The following is a 26,501-nucleotide window of genomic DNA, read 5'->3' as shown; positions in this document are numbered from 1 at the left end:
ATTGCTGTCCAGGGCTAAAGCACAACACATAATCACACACCTTCATTGAACAGGGCTTTCCTCTTTATTCTCTTCTGCAAAAATCTCTGGAAACTGATCCATCTGCTCCATCAAAGCATGACAAAAGGTGGTTATGTACCTCTTCACAACAGGTTATCCCAAGATACTTTTGCTGTATCAGTCGGGGATGCACAAATGTCCAGGACTGTTCCCTAATCTTTGCCACCAAATCACTGCGTTATAGACTGCCTGGATTCCAATCGGTCTGATACACTTGAAATGATAAGGGCAAAAGCAACACATACACAAAGCCATGAACTTGCTGTGGTTCTAGCTGAAGTCTTAACAGTCTAATGAAAGAATTATTCATCCACTTACAATGACTTCACAGTTTGAATTACATTTAGTTCAAATTGTACACACACAAACATTTTAATATCTACCCATTCTTTTGGTAGTGTGCTTTTCTTTCCACTGGCCCTCTAGGTCTTAATGATGATAGCTTCAGAGCAAGGGGAGGGGAACAGTGAGCTATCAGTATTCAAGTCTTCTGGCTTCCTCAACTTACGATCTGCTTGGAGTCCTTTTTCTCATTTTCTAACACTCTACACCTTGGTCCCTCTTCACTCATCTCCAACTTTATGTTACACGTATTCACGACATATGGTGCCTATTACATATGTTAGATACTTAATATTTGTTCTATTATCCCTAACTGACTTTACCCAGTCTTCCTTTGATCATTAGTAAGTGACCTCTCTCTGAGCTGTTCATGGTCCTGAGGCCTCTGCTATCATACTGTCTGTACTCTCAAGGTGTTTTATTCTGGGATCAGTCTTACACAGCTCATTCTACAGAATGTAAGTACTGGTTATTAGTATCTTCTAGTTACAAAAACTTAGATAGATAGATAGATAGATAGATAGAAAATAGTATATATATACACACACACACTATTTATAATACAATTATAATTATTAATATATATATATAAGAATAAGTGTTACACCACACAGTTGTCCAAAACTGATCAAAAGCTAAAACAAAACTGTAGTCACTTGGTCATCAGACAACCACTCTTACAAGTAAACAAGCTAAACAAGAAATTTGCAGGCAGGCCAAGACAAATGTATACAAAGCCTGACAGTTCCATTCACATCCATCACTAACTCTGGACAAAGACTCTGGGCTCTTACAATAAACGGCAACACCGTATCTACCGGGCTGCAAGGCTACAGCCTTACAACAGGGATCTGAAAGTCTACAGCAGAAACATCTCCAGTCAAATTCTGAGTTTGAAAAAAATCTCTCAAGAAGTTGTATGTCTTAAAATCACAAGTGGACCTTTGGCAAGTGGTGGGGACTGTGATGAAAACCCTTTCTCTGCATTTCTGAGATCCAACATTCAGCTTAGACTGGATCAGAAGGGAGTAGACTTCATTACACATCAGCCAGTCTCTACAACAAATTTCTGAATGACAGATTTGCCATAATAAAGGAAACAAACAGGCATTTTATTCATGTTAAAAGAAGAGCAAAACTAAAGAATTCAAGGCTATGAAGATCACTGTAACATCCTTTTTGAAGCCTATTTCCAATGAAAATGAGGTGCTCATACTCCTGAAAGGTTCTCAATGCTCCCTCTCTAGCTCAAAATATAGGAATAAAGAGCAAATGTGATTCTCCAGGGCAATCAACATAATCCTCAGTTGTTGCCGGCACATCCAAACAAAAATGCAGATTTAGATTTAAACTCACTGTCTCTGACAACTCTCTCCCTTTCAGTGAGTGTATTACTTTGAAAAGATGGGTGTTGATGGTTATACAATGCTAATAAAAAGACATCTATGAAATCCATGTAACTCTTAGGTTAACCTTTACTCTTTCATGTGTTTTTTTCTTGTGAGTTTTTCTTATTTCAAGAGAGAAATTACTATCATACATGGAGACTCATAGCTCATGGAAAAAGCAACATGACCTTTATTCTTACTATCTTCCAAAAATACATGAGATTTTCATTCCACCCTAACATGCTTCATTATTTCCAGCTACCCTCAATACCATCATTCTCATGTGCCTCAGTGCAGATTCATTCAGGCATTTGGTGAAGAAACTTTCAGCTGATGACACTGTGTAGACATCAGGGACCACTGAGCTAAGCCCTCTACATACAGAACGCAATCCTGGACCACAAACACTGACTTCCAAGATCTGCTCTGCATATTTTAAGACATATCCAGAAATGTAAGACAAACATTCTCAAGTTCTGAGCATACAATATGTAGAAATGCAGAGGTTCAGTTTTTCAGGACTTCGGTCTCTTGCTTGAAACCCATCAACCACACTGATTTGGGTTATTCATCTTGGGAAGAAGAAAAAGTAACAGGACCAAAATTAGTTATTTCACCCACAGAAATTTTCAAAACCTCAAATTCTGCAAATTCAATTCCCTGTCTGTCCTGTATAGTGTAAGTATTGCAAAAACAAAGACACTTGTAGACAGACACAAAATAGATTGGAAAAAACCCTTCTTTTGTGACCAGAGAATGTCTGCACCTTTAAGCACTGGGAGCTGTTATTGATTTCCCCACCAGATGGAGTAGCATGTACAGTTTTGATGATTCCTTCAGCCATGTAATTTATTTATTTGGAGTGCACACTGTATTCTTTGCTAATATCATGGAACTATCTCTACTCAGTTTGGTAAATCAAAAATTCAACATCCAAAGACTGAATAAAATCATAGATAAAACTCTGAGATTCTTCTCTCCTTCCACAATTCTCCAGAACCTTTGATAATCTGAAGTAGGCTTTGATTGAGGTTCTTCTCTCCTTCATCTCTTTACCTTAACTGCTGTCCAGCAGAAATACCCCAAATTTCAGAAAATGCAGACATTCAAGTCAGTGTCAGAAGGCCTCTGCACAAGTCATCAGATAATTCAGGTTGGAAGAGACTTTGAAACGTCACCTAGTGCAGCCCTGTTAACTACAACTCAAAGGTGGGTCACATATGAGACCAGGCTCCCAGAGCTTTCAGATCCTGAAAACATCCAAAGGAGGAGACTGCACAATCTCTCTGGGCAACCTGCTCCAATGCTTGGCTGTTTTCATGATGAGAAGGTCACTCCTCTTATCCAAACTTTCTTGTATCAACTCATATCCATTGTTCCTCATCTTCCTGCCCTGTAGTGTTGTCAAAAGCCTGCCTTCAGTTTCATCATGAGCTCTGTGCAGGTATAGGTAGGCTGCTACTAAACCTCCCCTTCTCCAGGCTACGCAGGTCCAATGCCCCCAGCCTCCCCTTACAGAACAAGCGCTCCAGTCCCTGACCACTTCTGCTGCATTTCCTCCAGTTTATCATCGTCTTTCCTGCACTGAGGGACTCAAAACTGGACAGAGCCAATCTCTGATGTAAACTGACATGTTGTGCCCTCACTCTCCTCTCTTTCCTAGCACTGACAGCTGGTGCACATGCTAACTCACATTAGATGGACTCTACACTTCTATTGCAAGTGCACAGCATCATCTGGAGGAACACATGTAATTTAAGGACCTGGAAATTCCTGTATTTCATCCCAGCCTGTGCCACTGAATTGCTGTGAGAAGAGAATTAAAATCTTCAATCTTTACACTGCTTCTATGTAAGGACAGCATACATCTCACAGGAAGCATACATACAGAGTTCATCCCAACATGGCACACCTGACTTGAGACACACACACACACACATTGTTCTTTCTTCACCAACATGACAAAAGAACATATCCTCCCCAGGATCAGTTTCAGAAGCAGGTGTGATCAGATGATCCAGCACTTTCACCTCAAGCCTGAATTTTCCTGGAAAAGGGAGGATGAGGCTAGATCCCCTCAGCAGGAACCCAAGCAGTGCATTCTGGCCATGACCAAAGGTGGGCAGATACACAAAGGAATTGGAAGTGGCATTGATGCAGTGCAGAAACGAAAGCAGGGGCAAAGCACTGACAGTGCTCAGATGTAAATGGCTTTATCCCATGCACAGCAACAAGGAACAGGACCTGTGATTACTGCCCTTCTCATTAAGCAAAAGGAGACAGTACCTAAACAAGACCAAGACCAAGTCAGTTCTTGAATGAACTACATCCCATACGTGAACCTGAGCTACATATTAATATCTTGGGCTACCTACGTTGTTTAGAGCAGAAAAAAAGCTGAGGAATTATTCTGGCCAAAACTTGAATGCAGCAAACTGAGAGAAAAAAGAAATGATGCTAACACTGCTTGCTACTAATAGCTAGTAAGTATTAGTGGTTCTTAGAAAATTAAGAGTATTACGTTTTCTTTACTATGTAAAGACAAAATGTAGGTCTGCTTTTATTTTAATTTCACTTCTAGTTCTGAATGAGAAGCTACTGTCTTCTGACACACCTTAATGGTCTTCCAGGGAGACTGTGCTACTGGGGTTTTACTCAGCAGCACCCGGCGAGGGTGAAAAGGGAGAAGTAAGAAGGGAAGCACTGCAGGAAAGCTCTTCTGGCATGGCAGGCACTGGAAATATTTAGCATGGGCATGCTAATTATGCATTACAGCAATGTTTTCAAGTCTGGGATCTGATGGTGTTAAACACTCAGTGGAAAAATGAGGCTTTGCATGTGAAAGTATTGCTTTTGCTTCCTGCATTTGTCAGTTTACAATAAAACAGTTGTTACAGCTGGAATGTCAGCACCTGCAGTGCCATAGCTCCACAACTTTAATCTGCCTCTGCAGCTTTTCACAGCCAGGTACTTGACAAAGACACTTATGGTAAGATAGGGTGCCATGTTGGGACTGTATGCTGGATTTTATGACAAGGTTCCTTGTCATTTGATCCATGATTGACCAATAGCAGTATTGTTCCCAACTTCAGCATTATCTGAAAGCCACTGTCTTACAGCAGATGGTGGGGGAATAGGTTCTGGAGCATTAGTTGTCTCACTGCACTTCTCTACTAAATGTGGTGATTAGATGCCTCTTTAAGACACCAGCTTTTCATTACCTGATGTTCACATGCTGTAGAGTCAAGGCAATACACTTCCTTACATCAATACCATCTTCCTAAAGTACGGGCATATTTCCATAGGCTGTGAGTCAGCTGCAGGTTTTACTAAGCCTGGCACAGCTACACCTACAACCTCACTGATAAAAGCTGTCTTTACACAGGGACATAGCAAACCGCTACACCTCTCCCAGCCTAACTTCTCAGACAACTCACGGGAGGTTCATGATCCCTAAATTATGGAGGTTGATCAGTTCATATGCTTTTATGTTGCACAGCCTGCAAGAGCAGGGTAAGTGAACGTTGTAGAATTCATGTTACTTTCTGTCCCTAGGCTCTGATCTCTACATGGCAAAGAAGAGACAGGTGTAAACATTCTGACACCTGTACCCAAGCTCTCAGGAAAACATCCATACTTCAGCCACTATGTGGGACATGACTGGTCAGCACTGACAATTACCTGGGATTACATGAATAGGGTTCTTCCTCAAAGCTTTTAGTATCTCATCTAGTTGAGAACTGGGAGAAAACCCCCTAGTCCTAAGACCCTAGAGAAAGAACCAGGCTTTTCACTCCCAGGGAGCAGGTAAAGAAGGATGGGGGACAGGACTACTGGTAAAATTAGCTAAAAATCTGTCTCTGTTTAAACAATGGAAAGAGAAGTTATCCACCAAACAGAGCACCTGGACACAGAAATATCAGTTTGTAGTGGCTTTAGTTTATTTTAGAGAGATATCCTAGACTGAACTTACTTTAGTGGCAAAGAAATGCCCAGCAGAATCATTACCTTTGCATTCCTAGAGCTCCTTTTCTCCTCAGAGTATCCATTCAAGGGAAGAATAAAGGGTGAACATAGATATTTAAAAGTTTTCTTCCTTCTACTGGGATAACTGGGAATACTGAGAGGAAATTCAGAAAACTACACTTTTTTTATTGAAATCATAGGAGAAACTAACTTTTATGTGCTGTTCTGGCTGCCTAGTACATGTTGTAGGCATCTTTTTGGATGGTCTGTGTGAGACCTACACATAACAGAAATGGTGTAGGCTATGGAGAAGCAAGAACTTTATATAAATCAGTTTATGAGCCAGCAGATAGATCTGAATGCACAGGTGGTGAGTGAGAAATGAACAAGCAGAAGGCTTGGGAACAGTGCCTAGTGAATTTTGGGAAGGCACTCTCAAGCACGTCTAAGTTTTCACTCACATCCCCCATGCAAAGTGGAGTGCAGGGCTAGAACCTGCTCTCACAGGAAACCCAGTATCTCAATGCCAGCCTTGCACACAAGCCCAGGCACACTGGGTTGTTGTAAGGATGGTTGAAAACAGGGACAGGAGTTTAGGGTTTAGCTTCGGGTTTACCCGCAGTGATGCAGACCCATTCTCATGCTCCTGTCAGGAAGACAACCAGTCTTATTATCCACATCTTCAGCAAGTTTGTGAAGACACCACATTCCAGGAAGAGGCAGCCAGGCTGGAGAATAGCACTGCAATCTGAGGGACCTGAGCAGTATGGAAACGTGAGCCAGCAGAGCTCTCTCAAAGTTCATCAAGCGCAAATATTAGGTCCTGCATCTTGGACAGAGCAACACGGTGCAACAGAACATGGCCTGACTCACCAGAGAGAGCAACACTGAAGGGAAAGAACCTGTGTGTCCCAGTGGAGGACAAGTTGAACCCAAACCAGCAGCATGCCCTTGAAATGATGAAAGCTAACCATACAGCAGGATGCACGAAGAGCACATGAGGGGAAGCAATCCCAAAGACAGTCCTTTATTTGTCACTCATTCAGAATACGTCGTCCAGTTTTGTGACTCCAGTACAAAAGAAACAATAAACTGCAGAATCCAGGAAACGGCCACTTCTAGGGTTGGGGGCTGGAGCACACTGGACAGAGGCAACCAGGTTTGTTTAGATCTAGAGGGCCAAGGGGAAAACACCAACTGCTCTCCTCACCTAAGGTTAGGGAGTAGATGGAGCCAGAGTTCTCTCACCAAGGCACAGCAAAAGGACAAGGCAATCAGTGCAAGGCCAGTCAAGGGAACTTCTAATTGGACAGAGGAAAAACAAATCTTCACCAAAGAGCAGTTATGCACAGAGAGAAACTCTGAAATCTCCCTCCTTGGAGATTTTCAAAATGCTATTGGACAAGGCACTCAGCAACCTGATCAGACCTAGATGCCTGCCCTGCTGTGGGCAGGGGGCTGGACCAAAGACATCCAGGAGTCCCTTCCAAAGTACATTTCGTTACCACTTACACCTACATTTCCAATATTATTTCACATTTCTAGTGCTACATCCTGGTTCCAATTTGAATTTCCGGTTTATGGAAAACACTGACACATTGCAAATATTTCATTTTACTTTTAACCAAAACAGTGGCTTTTAAATTAGGAATTTTTAGAAGTAATTGTTTTGATATTATAGAAAGTTAAGCATATTTATTTAAAATGCATTTTAAATATTAAACTCAGTGATTTTTACTCACAATTACTTTTTGAAAAGATCATGAATTTATAATAGCATCAGATCCTGATAAATGCTAGCTTTGTTGTTTAGGAGGAAGACTTTTGGGGTTCTGTACATGAAGACACTCTGTGGGAAGATGTGGCTTATTTTATTTCAATCTACCATATACTGTAAGTTGCAGCAAGTTACCTCCTACCTTTTCGTGGCTATTTCTTGAGAACGTAGCAGAGACATAAAAAGCTGAGGCTACTGAACATGAAAACATCTTTCATCAGGATGTTAATTAGCTGTTGACTTAAATAGCTTCTATAAGGAAGAAAACATCTTAGCATCCTTTTGGACGATACTGCTCCATTTTCCCTTAACACTTTGTGATTTCATAATATCTCTATTTCTCCAGTGATAAAGCCTGTCACAAGAGGCCTTAATGTCTAATGCAGAAGAAAAGTGTATTACAGAGGTTGAAAGGGGTGGGGAGCATCGTAAAAAACCCCAACAAACCCAAACCAAACAACTTTCAGTCATTATTTATACCCTCAGATAGGAACACAGGGATATCTACCACCATCTTTCTTTTCCTGCCAAGTCACTTCTGAAGGCTGCTTGGTTTCACCAAAATTGTTCTACTCAAAGCCTCACTTTCCGTGCATGGCCATCCCTAGTGACCTGTGCTCTACTCACCTACCTCTGGTATTTGGGCAGAAGTCTACCCTGCAGGCCAGCTACAGATATAGTCCCAAGCATTATGGTATGGTACTTGTTTTACTGGCCTGGGAAGAAGAAGAGTGAAAACTTCATATGACATGCTAAGGAAGGCTGTGAGAGGTTCAGAAATACTCCAGCATTTCTGAATGTCAAGGTTGTGTCTTAAGCTTCCTCCTCAATCACTTTTCTAAAAACTTTCTGACATCATCAGGTTCAAGTACCATCTAACTTTTGAAGCCAACCTTTCTTTTTTCAACCTTTCTATCATTTGCGGCACATTTCAAAAGTGTAGAATCCCAATTTTGCCAGAGACCCATCATTAAGACCACACATACCATAAACTCTGCCAATCTGCCCAGTGCCTGCAACTTCAAACATCCATATTCCTGTTTCTCCTCCATGTAGCTCTCCAAATATAAGAAATAAAAATATAAAGACAGTCTTTTGAAGGAAGCACATTGTTTTACAGCTCGTTCCTTACCTCAAGTATAAGGAGGGTCTATTTTTCTAATCAAATTGAATTTAATCACCACTATAGCTCCTGGGTATTCATTTCAGCTTTACAGCAAAGAACAAGCTCATAAAGTGAGCAGTAAAAGCATGAAATTTCCTTTTTCACTCAAACCTGCCACTGCCTCATTCTCCTCACACAGATCCTTAGCAGCTTTCTCATTAACTTCACTATGATACAGTCAAACCCATCACACACACTCCATTTCTCTAAGGGGTTTTCTTTGTATTGTATTCCTCATTGGTTACACAATTATTTTGATACAAAACTAAAACCAGTACAAAATTTATAACCATTTCATTTGGGTTTTTTCTGCACTGCACAGGGGTGACTCAGTTGCTGTACATAGCACAAAACACTGCCTAGTGATGGCAGGACTCTAGCAGATAGACAGTCTCTGTGTTGGCACAACAGATTCACAGAACTGCAGGGATTGGAAGGGACCTCCAGAGCTCATCGAGTCCAAGCCCCCTGCCAAAGCAGGTTCCTTAGGACAGGTCTCACAGGTAGGCATCCAGACAGGCCCTGACTACCTCCAGAGAAGGAGACTCCACAACCAAAGTGAAAGAAAGTTTAAATGAAATGGTTCAGTGATACCCACATGGGAAAAACATCCTTCCAGCAGCATTTATGGACTTATTTTCTTTCTTAAGTGCTTTTCTGAATTGGCAATTATATTTTTTTTCAAGGATCATTGGTGCTGCCAAAATTTTTTGCTCTTGGGAAATTGTTTTTGGATAGCTGTGACCTGCCAAGTGTGACTTCATGAGGTCTCTGGCTTTCATCACCACTGCACACTCTCAGCTTATTTCATCATTGAAATGAACTTAAAGATCAGTACCTCTGTCAGCAGCAGCTGGGATGCAGGGCTGGATTTCATCTCAATATGGCACCTACAATGTTGACAAATGCTCCCCAAGCACTCTGAGTTGCTGTCCACAGTTCTTCAACTCCCGGCAGCAACAGGCACCTACACAGCACCTTTTCACTTGACACTAAAACAGGTTAGCAGAAAGGCACCCTAGAAACAAAGTTCTGTCACCAGTGACTACAAAAGGTGCACAACTATTAGCAGGTATGCTGTGGACATCTACAGTTAACTAATGAGAAGTTGAATTTCAAGAGAGGTGAGATTTCTGCGTCCTTCACACAGAGGAAAGGAGCTCAAGTTTTTCTTTCTTGAGAAAAGCCAGGAAAAAATGGGGAGAAAAGGCTATCACTGGGTGAAGTAGTGGTGTTCCTTAAATATCAGGAAGGAACAGCTGTAGGTGAACTACATTGCTTGGGCACCAGGACAAGAAAAAAAAAAGACCCCTGTGCTTTCTGCAGCACATAGATGCTTTTTCAGAGCCACAGGCACAACTGCCCAAACAATTGAGATAAGGTGTGCTGCAAGAAGCCACTGCAATGACAAAAGTCTTCCACTGTCAATCTTTATGCAGTGGTCCAAAATGAGAAGCCCCATCTGATGCTCTTCAGTTGATGAGTTCTCCATGGGGCAGAAAGCTGAGTATGGAGGTGGAAAATATTCTTGGAAGCAGAACCAGCAAAACCATTTTTCTTCTTCCCACAGGTGTTGTGAGATTATTTCTTTGCTCAGGAACATGGAGATAATATCACTCCACAAACTCTTCTAGTGAAGGCAATTCTACCTTTAAGTAATTTTGCATGCAGGCAGCAGGGAGATTAGTGTTATTTAATTCCACCAGGATCAGAAGAGAGAAAGGTTCTAACTCTAATATCCACCAATGTGAGTTCCTCCACACGAGTTTTCAACATTTAGTAAAGTTTTAGGGTTTTTTCTTTATTAAATCACGCCCATATGCCAAAAAGAAGGCAATAAAAGATAGCTTTTGAGCAAGAAGTATGGAAACAACAACACTGAAACAAAATTAGAGAACTAGGTCTACCAAGCACCACAACTGCATCAGGTTCAGATTTACACTCAATTACAACAGTTTGGTCCTCCACAAACTTCTCAGCAGTTTGTTATCATGATGTTATGTTTTTTTCCCCTCAGAGATATCTTCTTGAGGTGAGGAACACATATGCTCTCCTCCAATGACTACAACATATACTATACTCTAACTGTATGGTACTTTTATGCAAGAAATGAGTAACAGTACTTACCAGCCAATCCTGGAAATGTAAGGCAACATTGCATTAGGTTCTTTTCATATTACCTTACCAGAAGAACCCTAAGAACAATCAGAACAGTAGCTAATAAACTTGGAATAATGGCTCAAAGAATAATGTTTGATAATTAATAGATGTTGGGGGTGCAGCCCCTCTGAAACTGGAGCATACTGACTGTACATTTAGTTCTGATTTTATTTTGGAAGCATTTTATTGAGATAATGTCTTACCTCTACAGCATTTGTAAATATATTTGGTATCTCTACTATCTCAGGAAGAAAAAGAGGTCAGTATATTCATTCAGTGATAAATGCTTGAACTGAAAAAAAAATAAAATGAGACTAAACAGGCTGGAATTTCACTTTGCTAATATTAAGATAAACAGCTCTTTGGAGGATGCAACACATGGGAAGTTTTTCTTAGTTCTGTTTTATGAAATGATAGTGTAACTTCAAAGAATTCCTCCATTTCTGGTTGATCAGAAAAAAATGCACACAGTTCTGGAAAGCATCTGTGGAAAATCCTTCCAAATAAGAAATAAGGATAATTACTGGCAACCTGCAGCCAAAAAAGTGTCAAATCTGTGGCAATCCCTATCTGAACTTCCATTTTGTTGTAAGTAAAAAGGATCGGTTCTGTTCACTGTTGTTGCTACCTGCCACGTCTCTGCATCAGAGCCTTATCCTACGACATGGCACAATTCAGCATCATCTCCAGAGAAAGAGACAACTAGAATACAGCAGGAAGAAGAGGTCACAGCACATGTCAGGGGTGAGATCTGCTCAGTAACTTCACACCTGCCCTTGATTTGCCTGCATTTCTTTTCACTAACTTCTGAAATCAAAGCTATAAATAAATAAAACAAATAAATGCTATACAGTTTTCCCCTCAATAAAAAACCCCAAAAGACAGACAGTTCCCTCTCATAGCTCACATCCCCAGAATCAGCAATAAACAATGACAAGTCTACAAAGTTTAGCCTTCCATGAAATACATTTATATAATGTGTTATGTTATGTTACATACAGTCAGACTTGACGATCTTGAAGGTCTTTTCCAACCTTGATGATTCTATAAGCAGCTAATATGAGGATGCCAATGCAGCCTTACTATCAAGCATATGACAAGTTAAGACTTTGAAGAAATGAGCATCTCTTTTGGAAAAAAAAAAATTCTACCAAGCCACTTAGAGAAGCCATTAATATGTACTTATAAAAACATTTAACCCTCACCACACAATCTCAGTGTAGCACGCACTCATCTCAAGCTAACAGAGCTGAGGAGGAGAACACAAGCTGTTCTGTTTGCTTCTCTGCATTGCTGTCATGGTGCAGTGTAATATGGGTATATACACCATCCTACATTTTCAGACACACATCTTTCTGCATTTCTAAACTGATAATGCGACCATACACACACGGACACATGTAGCTTTAGAGATATAGATATATCTGTCTGTACTAAAGGCATTATAACTTACTGTGAACAATACTAAAGAAAGCTTACAGTACTTTACGTTATGTCTGATAGGCTCTCTGAGCCTAAGAAACAGCTGGAGATAGATAAGACATTGGAAAGAGGTGACAGTTCTTCTTGGAGGGCAAATTCAGAGTCTGATGGGATAAAAAGAATAAAGAATTCCTGCTGTTGCAAGAGAGCTGTGTATGTATAGGACAGTCATGATTATGCACTTGAACAAATGCATCTCCCCTTGGTCCCTTTAGGAATGAGGAACACTATGAGTGATCATCAGAGGCACAACTTTTATCCTGACATAATGGCAGAAGATGGGAGAAGTTCACATGCTGTATGCACACTGTAAGAAAGGCTGTCCTGGATGCAACTAACTGGATACCAGTAAACAGCAAAGCCCAGCAGGGAGGGCCAGGGTGAGATTTTGTTTCTTTACAGACAGCAAAAGGTAGTTCTGAAATATCATTAACTTATGAAGCCCCCATCTCTGGAGATCACGGGTTGTGGGTGACAGACTTCAGCATGCAAAAAGGTGCAAGAGCAAAGATTAAAGCTTTTCCCATAAAAAAAGGCATTTGAGAAGTCCAGGTCTCCCTCTATTCTCCCTAAGTAACAAGTTGAAAGTGAGTTTCTTGCTCAGATAGAAGTTGCACAGTTTCCCTTTCCACTACCTACCTATTCCACCTAACCCTGAAGAACAGTGTCTTTCAGCTTCAACTCCCCTGTTAAATCGCACTGAACCTGGCTCAGATGTATTGCTGGGAGAGGGAAAGCTTAAGTGACACACAACAGGACCACTTCCTTAGAAAACCCCTCCTTCACCTGAGGAATAATAAAGCCTGAGGTTTCAAATATTTGTTTAAAGCAAAGAATAGAAGATTCTAGTACTTCATCAGACCTTCTGTAGAAGTGCAAATTCTTACAGGCTTCCTGAACCCTTTTTGCTAACGAGACAAAGTGAAGATCTTTGTGGACACAGAGACTTTGGTAGCACTTAAGTAAACTGTAAAGAAACCTACAATTTCTAACAGTCAGCTCAGGCAAGCTTATATTTCAATCACAGACATGCAGACAGAAAAAGACAAAGTCTTACTCATTTCTAGTTGTCCAATATGAACCTTTGCAAATATCCATCCCTTCTTTTCCACCTGTTACTGTAAGACTAGCTGTCTGTATTACAGACTAGTCAATGTTTGTATGTCATGGCCATAATTTCTTCACGCAAACCAAACAGAACTTTCTCTTTGCAAACTGCCTTTTTTTACCTGTACTTCTATGGAGCTGAAGTTTTGATAAACATCAACTGTAGAAATCCACTACAGCTCACATACATGAAATACTAAAAATATGAGCATGACTTTCTAACACCTTCACACTATTCATTAAAATGATCACAAACTGAAAACATTCAATAGAGAAATCTGTCTTTTTATCATGTACAATGTCAAGAGCAAGTCATGTATGTTTCAAGTAGCTGCATCCAACTACAGTACCACTTCTTCCAGGAGTTAAATCAGGAAAAGTTTTTTAAAACCATAGAAAGCTCACACTTCTGAGATACAAAGCCAAGAAGGGGCGGTGGGAGAGAAGTAATTTGAGCAAAACTAGAGACTCATCAGCAGCGTATGCAAAAAATCTCTGACACAGGCCATTCTAGAAAACAAAGTATTTAATCAAGGAGAGCACTGTCAAAACAGTCAACATTTTTATGCTGAGTTGAATTACATGTAGGCTGTACAGCAGCAAGCCTTCCCCCCCCCCTTTTCTTTTTCTGAGTTTGTAGCTGATTTTGATCTTTAGAAGCATCAAGACACCAGAGGAGCAAAAAATACAGGTGGTTTTACATGTAACTATTTGATGTGGCAAAACAGCTTTCAGTGACCAGAAGTATTTCGAAGAAAACTGTATCCTGCTGTGTTAGAAAACTGTATCAACAATAGTAAAGAAGAGGTTACCTACTCAGACATTACTGTCCATTACTCCTTTCCCTTACACTATTTTAGAGTAAGTTATGCCTTTCCCTTTGAGTACCACAAACTAAGACAGCAGCACAGTGTCCACATAATCAGTGGAACAAGTGACTTGCATTTGGTCTCTCAGCATTTTCTTACCTGACTGAAAATTAAATCACTGACTGTACAGATTTTATTTTCTTGTTAGACAAAGTATTTAAATATAAGAGATCATTATCTCCACCTTTTGAAGTGGTGAGCTAATCCCCCTATTTGTTTTATTTCCCCCTGCACTTTTACTTCCCATCAATATGCACAGCAGTAAGTGATTCGTTGATCTATTTCCTTTGATACCTGATTTATTTGGCTCAGTTTCCACTGCTTCAGCGTATTCTGCTACATGACTGCCTTTGAGTCACCAGAATTCCCTGCTCCTTGACTTTCAAGCCTCAGAAAACATAACCCTCCTTCCATTAAATTTTGGAAGACAATTCTCAGTTTCTGCTCCAAGCCTATTTTTTCCTCCACATTTACAGTAGGTATTCGGGTACAGCTCAGAGCAATTCCCACTATGGCTCTGAGATCACATTCCTTATTCTTGGTTTTGTCTGTAACAGTTTCTTCTCTTCAGAAGGAATGCTACCTTACACGCGTTTGTGCAACTCATTTTGCCACTCCTGCTCACAGAAAAAAAATAGAAAAAAAAAGGAACTTATGGCATAAAATTATACAGCAACAAACAGTATAGAAGGATCTGGTTTGAACTGTCAAAGGGGATTTACTCAGAACATGGCTATATATGAAAACCACAAGCATAATCTTTTAGTTGTGGTATACTTGAATAGGAGGAAAAAAGTACAGTTAAGACTGTTTCTATTTCCATATACAATTTTTATTGCAATATCTGTATTCTAAGTGTACAGATACAAATATCAAATGACCCAGGACAGACTTTAAACCTGCCCAAACAGCAAACTGAGAAATTCATTTGATAATTAGAGCCAAAGATGACAGTACTCCAACAGGTGATAGGAAGCTTCCCCAGTCTCTCTTTTGGTCCAAGATGTATGCTTTAAGTTGGCAGCTGAGTCTATGAACGAGTGTATTTACCCCAGATGTGCAGCATAAACACAGAAGCAATAAAAAGAAGACTCATGACCAAAACTGGAACAGGCCCACTAAAAATAAAGAAAAAAAATGCATTAACATAAAAAAGTGTTTGCTTTGCCCAAAGGCCAGTCATTATCAGGCAAGTGAACTCATCAGTTCATAAGCAATTCTTTGAGAAAACTCTTATTCCATCCCCACAGAAATACCTTGAAGAACACAGAAACAAGATAACCATCTCCAAGAAAAACTGATGCTGCCTCTATGTTTTTAAAGATGCAGGTTTTACACACCCTGACCGTTACATAACCATAAAGCACAATATAGTAACAAAAAAACCCCTGCTTATTAAAAAAGTAACTGAAGGTTCATTACTACTTAGCATTGTGAAAACAATCTCCAGAAAAGTATCATCTGTATCTACTACTCAGATAGCCACCGGAGCGGGGATGCAGTCGGATACAAAACCCAACAGAGTCCTCTAGCGGCTAGTGAAATTTTGGCATAAAATTCACATTAGCTGGTTTTTTTCAGATGTTTTATTTCATTTGAAAACAACGGCAGCAGTGGGTGAGAGGCAGGGACTTCTGCTTTCTTGAAAAAGATACACAGGATGTCAGTCAACTCCATCATTAAATCATTAGCTAAAATGCATACATTAACAAAATGGGTTTTTTTTTCCCCCCTTTCCACTTTTATACATTGCTTAGAAATTGTATAGTGATGTTTTTAAAAAACAATTCCATCTCAGGGTGGATGTTGAAAGACTAAATCAGCTGTTTCACGCTGTTCTGAGGCACAACAATTACATGCAGTATGACACAATTAGACGCGCTCAGCACTGCTTCATACCGCTCACTTCATACAATCTCAGTCCTGATTTTCAAGCTGCTATTGGGAGAAACACCATGAATTCTGCTACTGTTTAGAGGCAGGTAAATGTTAGTTGAAGGCAAAGTGAAAAAGAAACTGAACACAGACTGAAAAAAATTTACAAACATATTTTCCTATGAGATCATGGTCAACATACTTCAAGTGTACTTCTACCCATAATCTTACACCAAGTTTCGAAACTCAATTATTACCTATCACACTTCAACTTGTTTGAGCATGGAGAACCCTGAGCACAGACATAAAGCATTTAGCAGATAAACCAATGACAAAAAAGGGCAACAGAAAAGTCCACACACACTGTGACTCCACAAGCGACCCCTATCCAGGGGCATCTTTCACTCAGCAACAGAACACACTTCTCCACCCCAGTGTTTTATACATCAAGTTTTATGCCCCATGTAAGAGAAATCATAATGGTATCAGGTGCACAAAACCCTTACATTGTATCTGAATTACTATTTAATTCATTTGAGACTTTAGTAGTAGTAGCAATCCAAAAGCTACTCTCTGCCTTCAGTAGCAGCAATCCATAAACTGCTCTTTGCCAAAGGCCCCCAGGAATAGGGGAGCCCCACTAACCAGAACAGAGCAACATGGAAATAAGCAGGAGAATGTGTTTGTGTGTTTGCTGGGGCGAGTTTTTGAAACATGCAGATGACATAGATCCCCCTACAGAACAATCAGCTTCCCAATACTGACACGCTTATCTATCTCATTTCTTCCAGTCCCAAAGACAACCTGATGAAACCCTGTAATTCTCCTCCATACATCTCAGCCCACCACACCATTTAAGTAAATAGCTAGGTAAATAACCCAGTTCAGACATCTCTAAAGATCTGGCATTGTGCATTCTCAGAGTGTCTTTCACAAGGCCGCATATTACATCTCAAGCCCAGCTGGATTCTCTGTCACGACTCCCCAGGAAACACCAGCTATAGTTCTTCCATCAAGAAAGCTGGAGACAGGCTGCAGGATCCACAGGTACCAAGTACAACAGAAAGACCAACAAGTTTGGGTTCAGTCTTCTCTTCAAAGTACATAATACTTGATCTGATTTTTTGAAGAGAAAAATATCCTATCCCACTCTCAAACCGATACCCCACAGCTCCCTTTTGCTGTTTTTAAAGACATGTATTTTGTAGCATCCTGTACTACAGACAAATGTACTTCTCTGATGCAAACCAAACTTGCTTATTCAACATATGCATTACTTCTGATGTTGAGTACAGATACTAAACACCTGAAGCATCAGAAGTATTATTATGCACAGTATAAAATACAAAACTTTTGATCTAAAGCAGAATTCTCCTGATCACAGCCAGCACGATGTAACCCGTTCTCAAGTCATTTTTGTGTATTTTTTCATAGTAATTTTAAAAGCTCATATTTTAACAACATGAGAAAACACAAAAACAACCCAGCAGAAGGCTAAACTTCCACCCTGGTTTATGCAGTAGTGATGACAACCATTTCTGCAAACAACTTCAGCTGAAGCACTTTACTGAGGCAACAACCCCTCTATAACCCATTTTCAAGCCTGGCAAACAGGACAGAGATCATAACAATTGCTTGCTGTGGGGAAAAAAAACAACCCCAAAAAAACCAAAAACCACACACTGAAAAAAACCACTGAAATCTGTAAGGAAGAAAATTGCTCCCAAGCTGCAGTTCAGAAAACGTTACATCTAGTGTGGAAGTGATTTGTAAAGCCAATTCACTTTTACCAATTTGTTCCTTCCAGTTAAAGCCTGACCATACAGCTACCCATAGTAGTTCACAAAAGAAACACTTCCCAATGTTAAGGGTTTAGAACACTGGAACCACAGTGTCTCAACATAAATAGAATGGAAAATTTATCTATTGACCCATCTGAAGAATAGAACAGCTGAGGGGCCATTCAACATCAAAAATGAAACCAAACATTCACAAGGAAACTCACTGAAATTGGTAAAGTGACTTTGACAGCTTGCATCACAAGCCTACTAAAAAAACCCAACCAACCCATAACCTACATAATGGTAGATCACCACTTCCTTTTCCTCAGTGTGCTTTATTTGTATTTTTTAATTGAGCTTTAGTAGACCAAACCACCTGAATATAGTTGCTTTGCCCATCTGCATACGTTCACCCTCGCACACCATTACTGTTCACTGCTGCTGTTTGGGGTTCTTTTCTGAGTTTGCCTTATCTCCTCTCCAGGTATAGGATGGAGAACACAAGGCATGCAGCAGCAGAGCACTGCTACCTTGATGGTCTGCTGGTCAGATCTTGGCTTTCAAAGTGTCAAGCACATACGGAAATGAAAACACGTACGACAGCTTCAGAGGAAGGATTACTCATGGGACAATCACTAACTAGACTATCACCAGCCCTTCTTCAAATGTTCTGTTTGTGCAGCCTGCAGCAGCCCCATTAATGCTAATGGATTTCAGAAAAAAAGAAGCATTAGGGACATCCCTGAGTATCTTGAGACTCTTCAACCCAGACAAGGAGGCGATGAAGCATAACCCCACAAGAAATAAACTCCCACTCAGGGTATGACTTAGCACCAGCCTTCAGCTGAAATACACCTTCCGCCTTTGTTACCTAAGTACTAGGTTGCTTGGGAAACTGATCAGAGTGACTGAAACTGACCAGAAAGTAAAAACTTGGGCTCTCTTTACAGCATAAGGGGCACTAGTACCAGATATCTGACCATCACGTTGGAATATTCACCTTGTAAAAACACAGATATGCAAGGTGTCAGAAGGCTATTTGCCTCGCAAGCTTAGCTAAAACAATTTATCTTCAGCTTCTTAACAAACACGCCTGAGGTTCTGCAAGCATCTGGCACAGCAGCCATATTATGTTTCCAAGGGCGAGTGCAGAATCACAACATAACAACTAATACAGGAAAACCAAAAGAATAAAGAGAACAGAAACATGCACGCAGATGCATAAACTCACTGCGACAAGTAATCTTTCCCAACTTCAAAGGAATCGCCTACAGTCTTCAAAGACCACTTACGGTAAATCTAGGCAATTACAAAATATAACTTGCACCTACGTTTTCATTACCATTGTAAGTTTAAAGTCTACTTCTACTGCAAATCTATCTAAGCAGCCATCAACGCAGCGTGTTTTCACAGGCAGACCAGAACACTGACCTCTCAATTCAAAGACCAAAAGGTTATGTAAGCAGGTGAAATACACAGCCCCCATGCCTGACACCACCTATATGTCCTACTTACACTTTGAGCCCCGGAGAGTCCTCAGTGTAGAATCGCCACATCCCACCAGTACCTGTGGAAGTGGCACGGCCTGCGCTCCTTGTCCCACAGCTGGCATTCTTCCTGTATGAGTAACAAAACGAAACAAAGACCAAAATACATTAGCACTTCCCCAGCTTCTAGCACTAAGCACCCCCAGAGACTCTGCAGAAGTGAGATACTTGCATCAGCTTGCAGAGCCAGGCAAGCAGAGGGCACCAGCACCAAGGTGCCTGGAACAGCCAGGTGCACCGAGAACGGAGGTAAATTAATTAGGCCCGCAAGAGCCCTACTCACACAACCCGAGAAAGACCCCGTTTTGTGCCGTCCCTCTGCCCCCGCCGTGACTGCCCAGGCGCCAAATACAAAGGCCCTGAGGAGACGGAGCTGCCCCCACTACGAAGACACGGCGGACACACGTACCTCTGCCGGACGGTGTAACCCACGGCGCGGGGAGCCATGGCCTTGCTGGGGGAGCGGCCGGACGAGCCGACGCTCGTAGCGCTGGGGTTGGGCCCGGGCTGCGGAGAGAGAAGAGAACCGGGAAAGGGTGAGAGGCGGCAGGCACGGCCAGGGGAGAGGGCACGCCTCAGCCGTCCCCAGTCCCGGGCAGACCCTCACCATAGTGGCGGCGCTGGCTCCGGAGATCGGCACAGTCTCCACACACGCTCCTCCACGGCGGCCTGACACGTCCCTGCCTGCAGCAGGCCCCGGTCCCGCCCCCGCACCCCGCCTCCCGGCGCCTCGCGGCTGCCCGGGAGGCTGCCTGAGCAGCAGCGGCCCCTTCTCTCCCACCCGTGCCGCAGCGGCCGCATTTCAAGAGAGCCGACTCTTCGCAACTCCTCAGTCCCTCCCGCTCCCTCACCAGCGGCCGGACCGAGGCGGCCGAGCAGGGAGCCCGCGGGACGAGTCACCGGGCAGCAGCGCGGGCGCCCGGCGGGGGGGAGAGAAGGAGAAGGCCCAGGAGGAAAGCTAACGTGTCCTGCGGGTAGCCGTTAGGCTGCGCATGCGCGCTGCTGAGCGGTGCGTGGCCGGGCGGGCTGCCGTTCACCCCGGAAGGGCCATGGCGGCGGCCGCGGCCGAGGAGGGCTTGTCCGTGCTGTTCCTGCACCCGGACCTGGGGCTGGGCGGGGCGGAGCGGCTGGTGGTGGACGCGGCGCTGGCGCTGCAGGCGCGGGGCTGCCGGGTGCAGATCTGGACGGCGCACTACGACGCCGAGCGCTGCTTCGCGGAGACGCGCGGGCTGCCGGTGCGGCAGGCCGGCGGGTGGCTGCCGCGCAGCCTGTGGGGCCGCGGGCACGCGGCGTGCGCCGCCCTGCGCATGGTGTTCGTGGCGCTGTACGTCCTGCTGCTCAGCGGGGAGCGTGTGGACGTCTTCGTCTGCGACCAGGTGCGCGGCGGGCCCCGCTGCGGCGGTGGCGGCAAGGGGGAGGTGGCGGTGCTGGCGGGGGCTGGGAGAGCTGGGGGAAGAGGCAGGCGCTGCTGCTTGGGCTGCCCCTGTCCGCGTCTCCCTTCGTGGCGGGCCCTGGCGGGAGGAGCTGCGGGAGGAAGGCCCGGGGGCTTGATGGTGCCGCGGCGCCTGAGGCGAGGGAGGAAAGCCAGCGCTGCAGCAGGAGGCCTTGTACAGGGGAGTGCAGCTCGATGTGCTTATGAGGGGGAGAGGGAGAAGGCACTTGGCTTGGAAAGCACGGGGTGCTCAGGACATGGCTTTGAAATCACACGTAGGTGGTAGTGCACTAGCACAAGTAATGAGCGTCTCCTCTTTCCCTGTCTCTCCTGGTTGCACTAGGTGTCTGCTTGCATACCCGTACTTAGACTGGCCAGAACCCGCAAGAAGGTTTTGTTTTATTGTCACTTTCCTGACCAACTTCTGACCAAGAGAGAATCTCTCCTAAAACGCATCTACAGATTACCACTCGACTGGCTGGAAGAGTACACAACTGGCATGGCAGACTGTATTGTCGTCAACAGCAAATTCACGGCCAGTGTGTTCCAGGACACGTTTAAGTCCTTATCTCACGTTAACCCAGATGTCCTCTACCCATCACTCAATACCAGTAGCTTTGACACAGTAGCTCCAGTGGGCATAGCTGATCTGATACCTAAAAAGAAAAAGTTCTTGTTTGTTTCCATTAATAGGTATGAGAGAAAAAAGAATCTAGTGCTGGCTCTTGAAGCTTTGCACGAGCTTCGAGGAAGACTTGATTCTCACGAGTGGAATGAAGTTCACCTCATTATGGCAGGTGGTTATGATAAGCGAGTTCTGGAAAACGTGGAGCACTATGAGGAGCTGAGGAGACTCGCAGCCAAGCTTAGTGTTGATGACCACGTCACTTTTCTGAGATCCTTCTCGGATGAACAGAAAATCTCTCTTCTTAGTAACTCTCTGTGTGTGCTTTATACACCAAGCAATGAACATTTTGGCATTGTTCCTCTGGAGGCAATGTATATGAGATGTCCCGTTATAGCAGTTAATTCAGGTGGTCCTTTAGAATCAATCTTGCATAATGTTACAGGATTTTTGTGTGATCCTCTGCCAACACAATTCTCTGAGGCCATGGAAAAAATTGTGAGAGATCCTCTCTTGAAGGACACAATGGGAGCAGCTGGGAGAGCCAGAGTTATGGAAAAATTTTCCTCAGAAGCATTCACAGAACAGCTGTACCAATACATATGCAGATTAACACAATAAAATTATATTCCCATAGTATATTTTACAGCTCTGTATCTCTCATTTGTAAAGAGGAGCAGTATTTGATGTGACTATGATGAAGAACCCAGGACATCTGAATTTCCTTCTGAATTGCTTCTTGTGCTGCCTTATGTTGTTTGATACAAAGAACTAGCAAAACCTATCCCTCTGAGCAGAAGGTTAACACTTTCACGTGGTAGGGCTGATTTACCATTGCAGGAGTGTGTACTGTGCCTGGGAACAACGTGTACTGAAATGGCAGAAACCTACCAGGAAATGACTGCACGTTTTACTGTAGTACTGTAAGGTATGGCTGATTCAGTTTGCACAGTGGGGATTTGTACAGAGAAGCTGCCTTTTTATGTATCTAGAATGTCCACCACGAATTTTTTTAAGTAAAAGAGCTGTTTCACTAGAAGTATGGAGAGAACTGCACAGTCCAACCAACTGCGTGTTAAAAAAACACCACTAGGGCAATGATTAGTACAGGTTCAAAGTGATTGACCTTTTCCTGTACTTAAATTGCATCAGGTAGTCACGCTGGGTGTCAGAGAGGTGTACAGATGTGTGCTGAGATGAATAAAACCAAGGACATCAGGCTATCTCAGGCAAAAACGTTAGTCTGTGTAAGTCTGTGCAGATACCTGCAGTGCTAAAGGATGTAATTTTACTTTTGAGTTTCTTGTTTGTAGAGACTTAAGTGATACTCTCTTTATTTTCATTCTAAGTAACAGCACACTTCTTAAAAAGGTGGTAATCTGGACCAGGCAGTAAAGGCAGGTTTTATTTTGCCTCTTTTAGTGGTAACTTTTGAGTAATTTTTCTAAATAGTTTAGCTGGAGGATATTTTTCTCCTCATGCAAGGACTGCACCTTTTTTTCAAGTGTAATACCTGGTTTTGATCAAGGAATATCTGATTTTTTTTATCTACCTCTTTTTTTAGTGTGCCTTTTTAGTTGGTATGTTTGTTTTGCAGTAAGACAAATCTACACGGTTGAATTACAAGTCTGAAAATGGTTTGAGTAACTGTACAATTTCCTCATTCTTTGAAATCCAGTTTATCTACAAAATAGAATTTTGTAGTCCAAATTCTGCAGTTTGTATTTAAGATAAAGTCTAAGGTGCTTTTATATTTTGTACTTCACAGCAGAGTGACCGTTCTTGGGAGTGCAACCTAGGCCTCAGTATAAGGCTTTTATTGAAAGTAAAACAAAACAAAAACCCAGAAATGAAGTCTGTCCTTGTCTTTAATTGGGAAAGTGGGATGCTGTAATGGTTAGTTGTTATGGATGGGGAGGAGGTGGTCTCACAGAATCTCTTTCCAACATTAATATTCACATCAGAAGAACTGGCAAGCTGGAATCTATCATCTTTCGTGCCTGTTCCTGCATTTGTGGTCCTTCCCCACCCCTTAATCCACTTCAAAACCAACAAGTTTTCCTGCGTCTTCAGCTGAGTTTTTCAGGATGGGTGTAGCAATGAGCGACTGAAGAGCCTGGTGAGAGAGCATGTAAGCAAGCCATGGTCATTGATGTTAACACCTTCAGGGCGCATTTGGCCTGGGTTTTAAAAGCTGCAGGTGCAAGGAGGTTGGAGCTGATTCTCATGGCTGCTGAGGTCAGTTACAGTCTCCCCTCCAGCCTGCACTGCAGCTAAGGCAGAGCACAAGGTACGTGGCAGCGTGTGCTTGCCAGTGTCGATGTGGGGGTAGTTCCATCTATGGAACTAGATGATCTTTGAGCTCCCTTCCAACCAAAGCATTCTATGATTCTCTGCTCAGAACTTGCCCTCCGGGTGGTGGTGCTCAGAACTTGCACTTTCCCAGGTGGTGTTGCTGGCAGGTGAGTCCCTAGCCTTGTGTCCCACAGCTCCTGTTGGCTGGATTGCATGAGTTGCGCTTGGACTTGGCCTCCCATCTTTTGTTTACCTGGTGATGGCTACTGTCAACAGTGTCTTACTGTCACCAGGCTGCCCTGCTTCTGTCACTGTCCCTCTGTGATGTGGTCTTCCTCAGTTTTCAACTGTCATCCCTTGTGGATCAGTCCTGCTCTTGCTGCTTCCTGACGGGTAGCATAGGCCATCTCAAGCCCTGAGCCACCTATCGTGGAACCTTGTCTTCAGGCTGCCCACCAGCTGCAGGTTAAATTCCAAGTCCTGCAGGAAGCTCTGGTTGGCATGGAGAGGGGTGGGACAGCCCTTCAGCCTGCTTCAAGGCCTCCTGCTGCCGATCCTGAGCAACCTGATCTAGTGAAAGATACCCCTGCCACTGGCAGAGGGGAAGGGTGGAACTAGGTGATCTTTGAGGTCCCATCCAACCCAAACCGGTCTGTGATTCTGTGGTCCTGAGAGGACAGTAAGTGCCCCTATGTAATACAAGTCAGAATGCTCTAGGGGATATCAAGTACGTTCTGTTCTGCTCTCTCTGGACCAACACAACACAGCAAACCAAGGCTGACCAGTGTTGTGTTTCCAAAATGGCAGGGTTTTTAAAGAAATAATTATTTGTATCTGTATTGATCCTGTTTTAGAAACCCATACTTTTTGTGTCTATGTCTTTTCCTCTTTCTCCTTTATTTGAACAGAAGTTTATTTATGAGAGTTTTATTTAAATCAAATACCAATTCCCTAGTGCGATCGGCCACCAGAAGAAACATTAAGTGTTGGACTAGTACAATTAAACAAGTTATCATTAGACTACACGAAAGTGAAGTTTTGAAATTCCTAGTCCACCAGTGTGGTGTGAAGGATGATGCAACAAGAAGGAAATGATTGTCAAGAGGAATTCGTGTCCTGTCCTTTTCATCCAATATTTGCACGTCTGGGTACGTTCAGTTAGAAGCCAAGTATATAAAAAGCAGCCAAATAAAGAAAGAGAATAGTTAGAAAAATAAGGGCAGAGTATGTGCAGCAATACTGGGTGTAAAACCCTGTGTGAAACGCAGGTAAGAAGAGGTAATCAGGCTTTAGAGTTTCTTCACTGACCAATACTGTGGAGTAGAAAGCGGAAACCCATGGTTTTCCATCTTCATTTTACCTTTAATACGTCTAGTAAATAAGCCACAAATAAATAATTTCATGTGCATAATATTTATACAATTTTTCAGATTCTAAAAAGAAATCAGAGTAAGAGCAATTTCAGGTTTAAACCAGCCTGGGTAATTTTCCCCTCTTCCCTCCCCCTTGCATTACTATTTTTTGCAATTTTACACAATATAAAAAATTTATAGATTTTAACATTTACATGAAGTCTATAAAAACATGCTACATTATCATATTGCTAAACTTTATTCCTTTTTATTATGGCTTCATTATTCTCTCTCATGGATGAAATGGCTGATATTTTATTTTGAATTGTAATTTATTATACGGTTAATATCACAGGGGTATTTTTAATAAAACAATAACTATAGGATACTGAAAAAATATAGTATTATGAAAGGGGTATGTTCAGTAGCGTGAATGTTAAAACACATAGTAGAGAAGGAAATAGACATTTTAATTATAGTTACCTTTATTTGCTTTTATGGTGAAAGTAGAGTATGTGACTCAAAAATAATATATCAAAGGTTAGTTTCTATTGATTTATGGATGTGCAGTTCTTCAGTGCTGGTTGATTTATGACTGAGATTAACTGAGTTGATTCCAGATTTTTGCTCTGTTAGTCATATGGGAAGACCAACAAGTTTGACCTCATGAACTCCAAGACAAATCTATTAAAATTATGGTATCTTTCTGAGTCCAATTCCTCTGCCCTGATAGAGAGGAAAGATAGAATGACTGTGAAAATGAAAATAGAAATCATTTGGAGTTGTTTTACATGGGGAAAGGGAACAAGACTTGCTAAATTTTAAAGCCCTTATCTAAGATAATCAATCTCCAGGAAATTAGCCTTCGAATACCTACGCTACAGCTACAGGCACGTACCATATTTTAATTTAATGAACTTTTACCCTCACAGGTATTCACAGAATTTATGGCCTGTATAGCAAGGTGTGTAAGAGAGAGAAAACTGAGAAGCACTCTTCCATTATTCCCGGGCAAAAGCAAGGTGAAAATCCCACATAATTCTTCATTGTGTGCCTGGTTATTTGCAAGTATGTAAAACAAATCACAGGAGCAGCACACGGTGTCTGAACTGCTCTGCTGCAATCTTAATCCCTGTTAACAAACCTGTAGCTGTATGTTGTGGGTCAACCCCAGCCAGCAGAGGAGCACCAGGCGCCGACTCCCTCACCCCTCCATCCCTCGGCGGGACGGGGAGGGGAATGGGCAGAGGCAAAGCTGGGGGTTAGGGAAAGGGCAGT

The 26,501-nt window shown here is 42.4% G+C and overlaps 2 protein-coding genes across 2 annotated transcripts; one reads left to right on the top strand and one right to left on the bottom strand.

The window, feature by feature from the left end:
* Positions 1-15,055: 15,055 nt before the first annotated feature.
* SEC61B (SEC61 translocon subunit beta) lies at positions 15,056-20,212 on the bottom strand. Its single transcript, XM_084260339.1, has 4 exons — positions 20,127-20,212; positions 19,929-20,026; positions 19,488-19,589; positions 15,056-15,434 (listed from the first exon to the last, which is right to left on the bottom strand). The coding sequence occupies exons 1-4, from the start codon at positions 20,127-20,129 to the stop codon at positions 15,347-15,349; spliced, it is 291 nt and encodes a 96-aa protein (XP_084116465.1). The 5' UTR covers positions 20,130-20,212; the 3' UTR covers positions 15,056-15,346.
* A 356-nt stretch (positions 20,213-20,568) lies between these two features.
* Positions 20,569-22,319, top strand: ALG2 (ALG2 alpha-1,3/1,6-mannosyltransferase; the record flags this gene model as incomplete). Its single annotated transcript, XM_084260626.1, has 2 exons — positions 20,569-20,895; positions 21,295-22,319. 2 exons carry the CDS (start codon positions 20,569-20,571, stop codon positions 22,195-22,197), a joined length of 1,230 nt encoding a protein of 409 aa, XP_084116752.1. The 3' UTR covers positions 22,198-22,319.
* Positions 22,320-26,501: the final 4,182 nt, after the last annotated feature.

This window comes from Gallinula chloropus (assembly GCF_964237585.1).
Source record: "Gallinula chloropus genome assembly, chromosome: 2".
Lineage (NCBI taxonomy): Eukaryota > Metazoa > Chordata > Aves > Gruiformes > Rallidae > Gallinula > Gallinula chloropus.
Note: the sequence above shows the minus strand (reverse complement) of the source record. Positions and strands in the feature narration are given on the sequence as shown.

What these genes read in the sequence shown, in the direction of transcription:
- SEC61B (XM_084260339.1), bottom strand. An exon ending in GGTTACACCGTCCGGCAGAG is followed by an intron (nt 19,590 to 19,928) that starts GTACGTGTGTCC and finishes TTACTCATACAG; the next exon opens with GAAGAATGCCAGCTGTGGGA. An exon ending in GACTCTCCGGGGCTCAAAGT is followed by an intron (nt 15,435 to 19,487) that starts GTAAGTAGGACA and finishes CTTTATTTTTAG; the next exon opens with TGGGCCTGTTCCAGTTTTGG.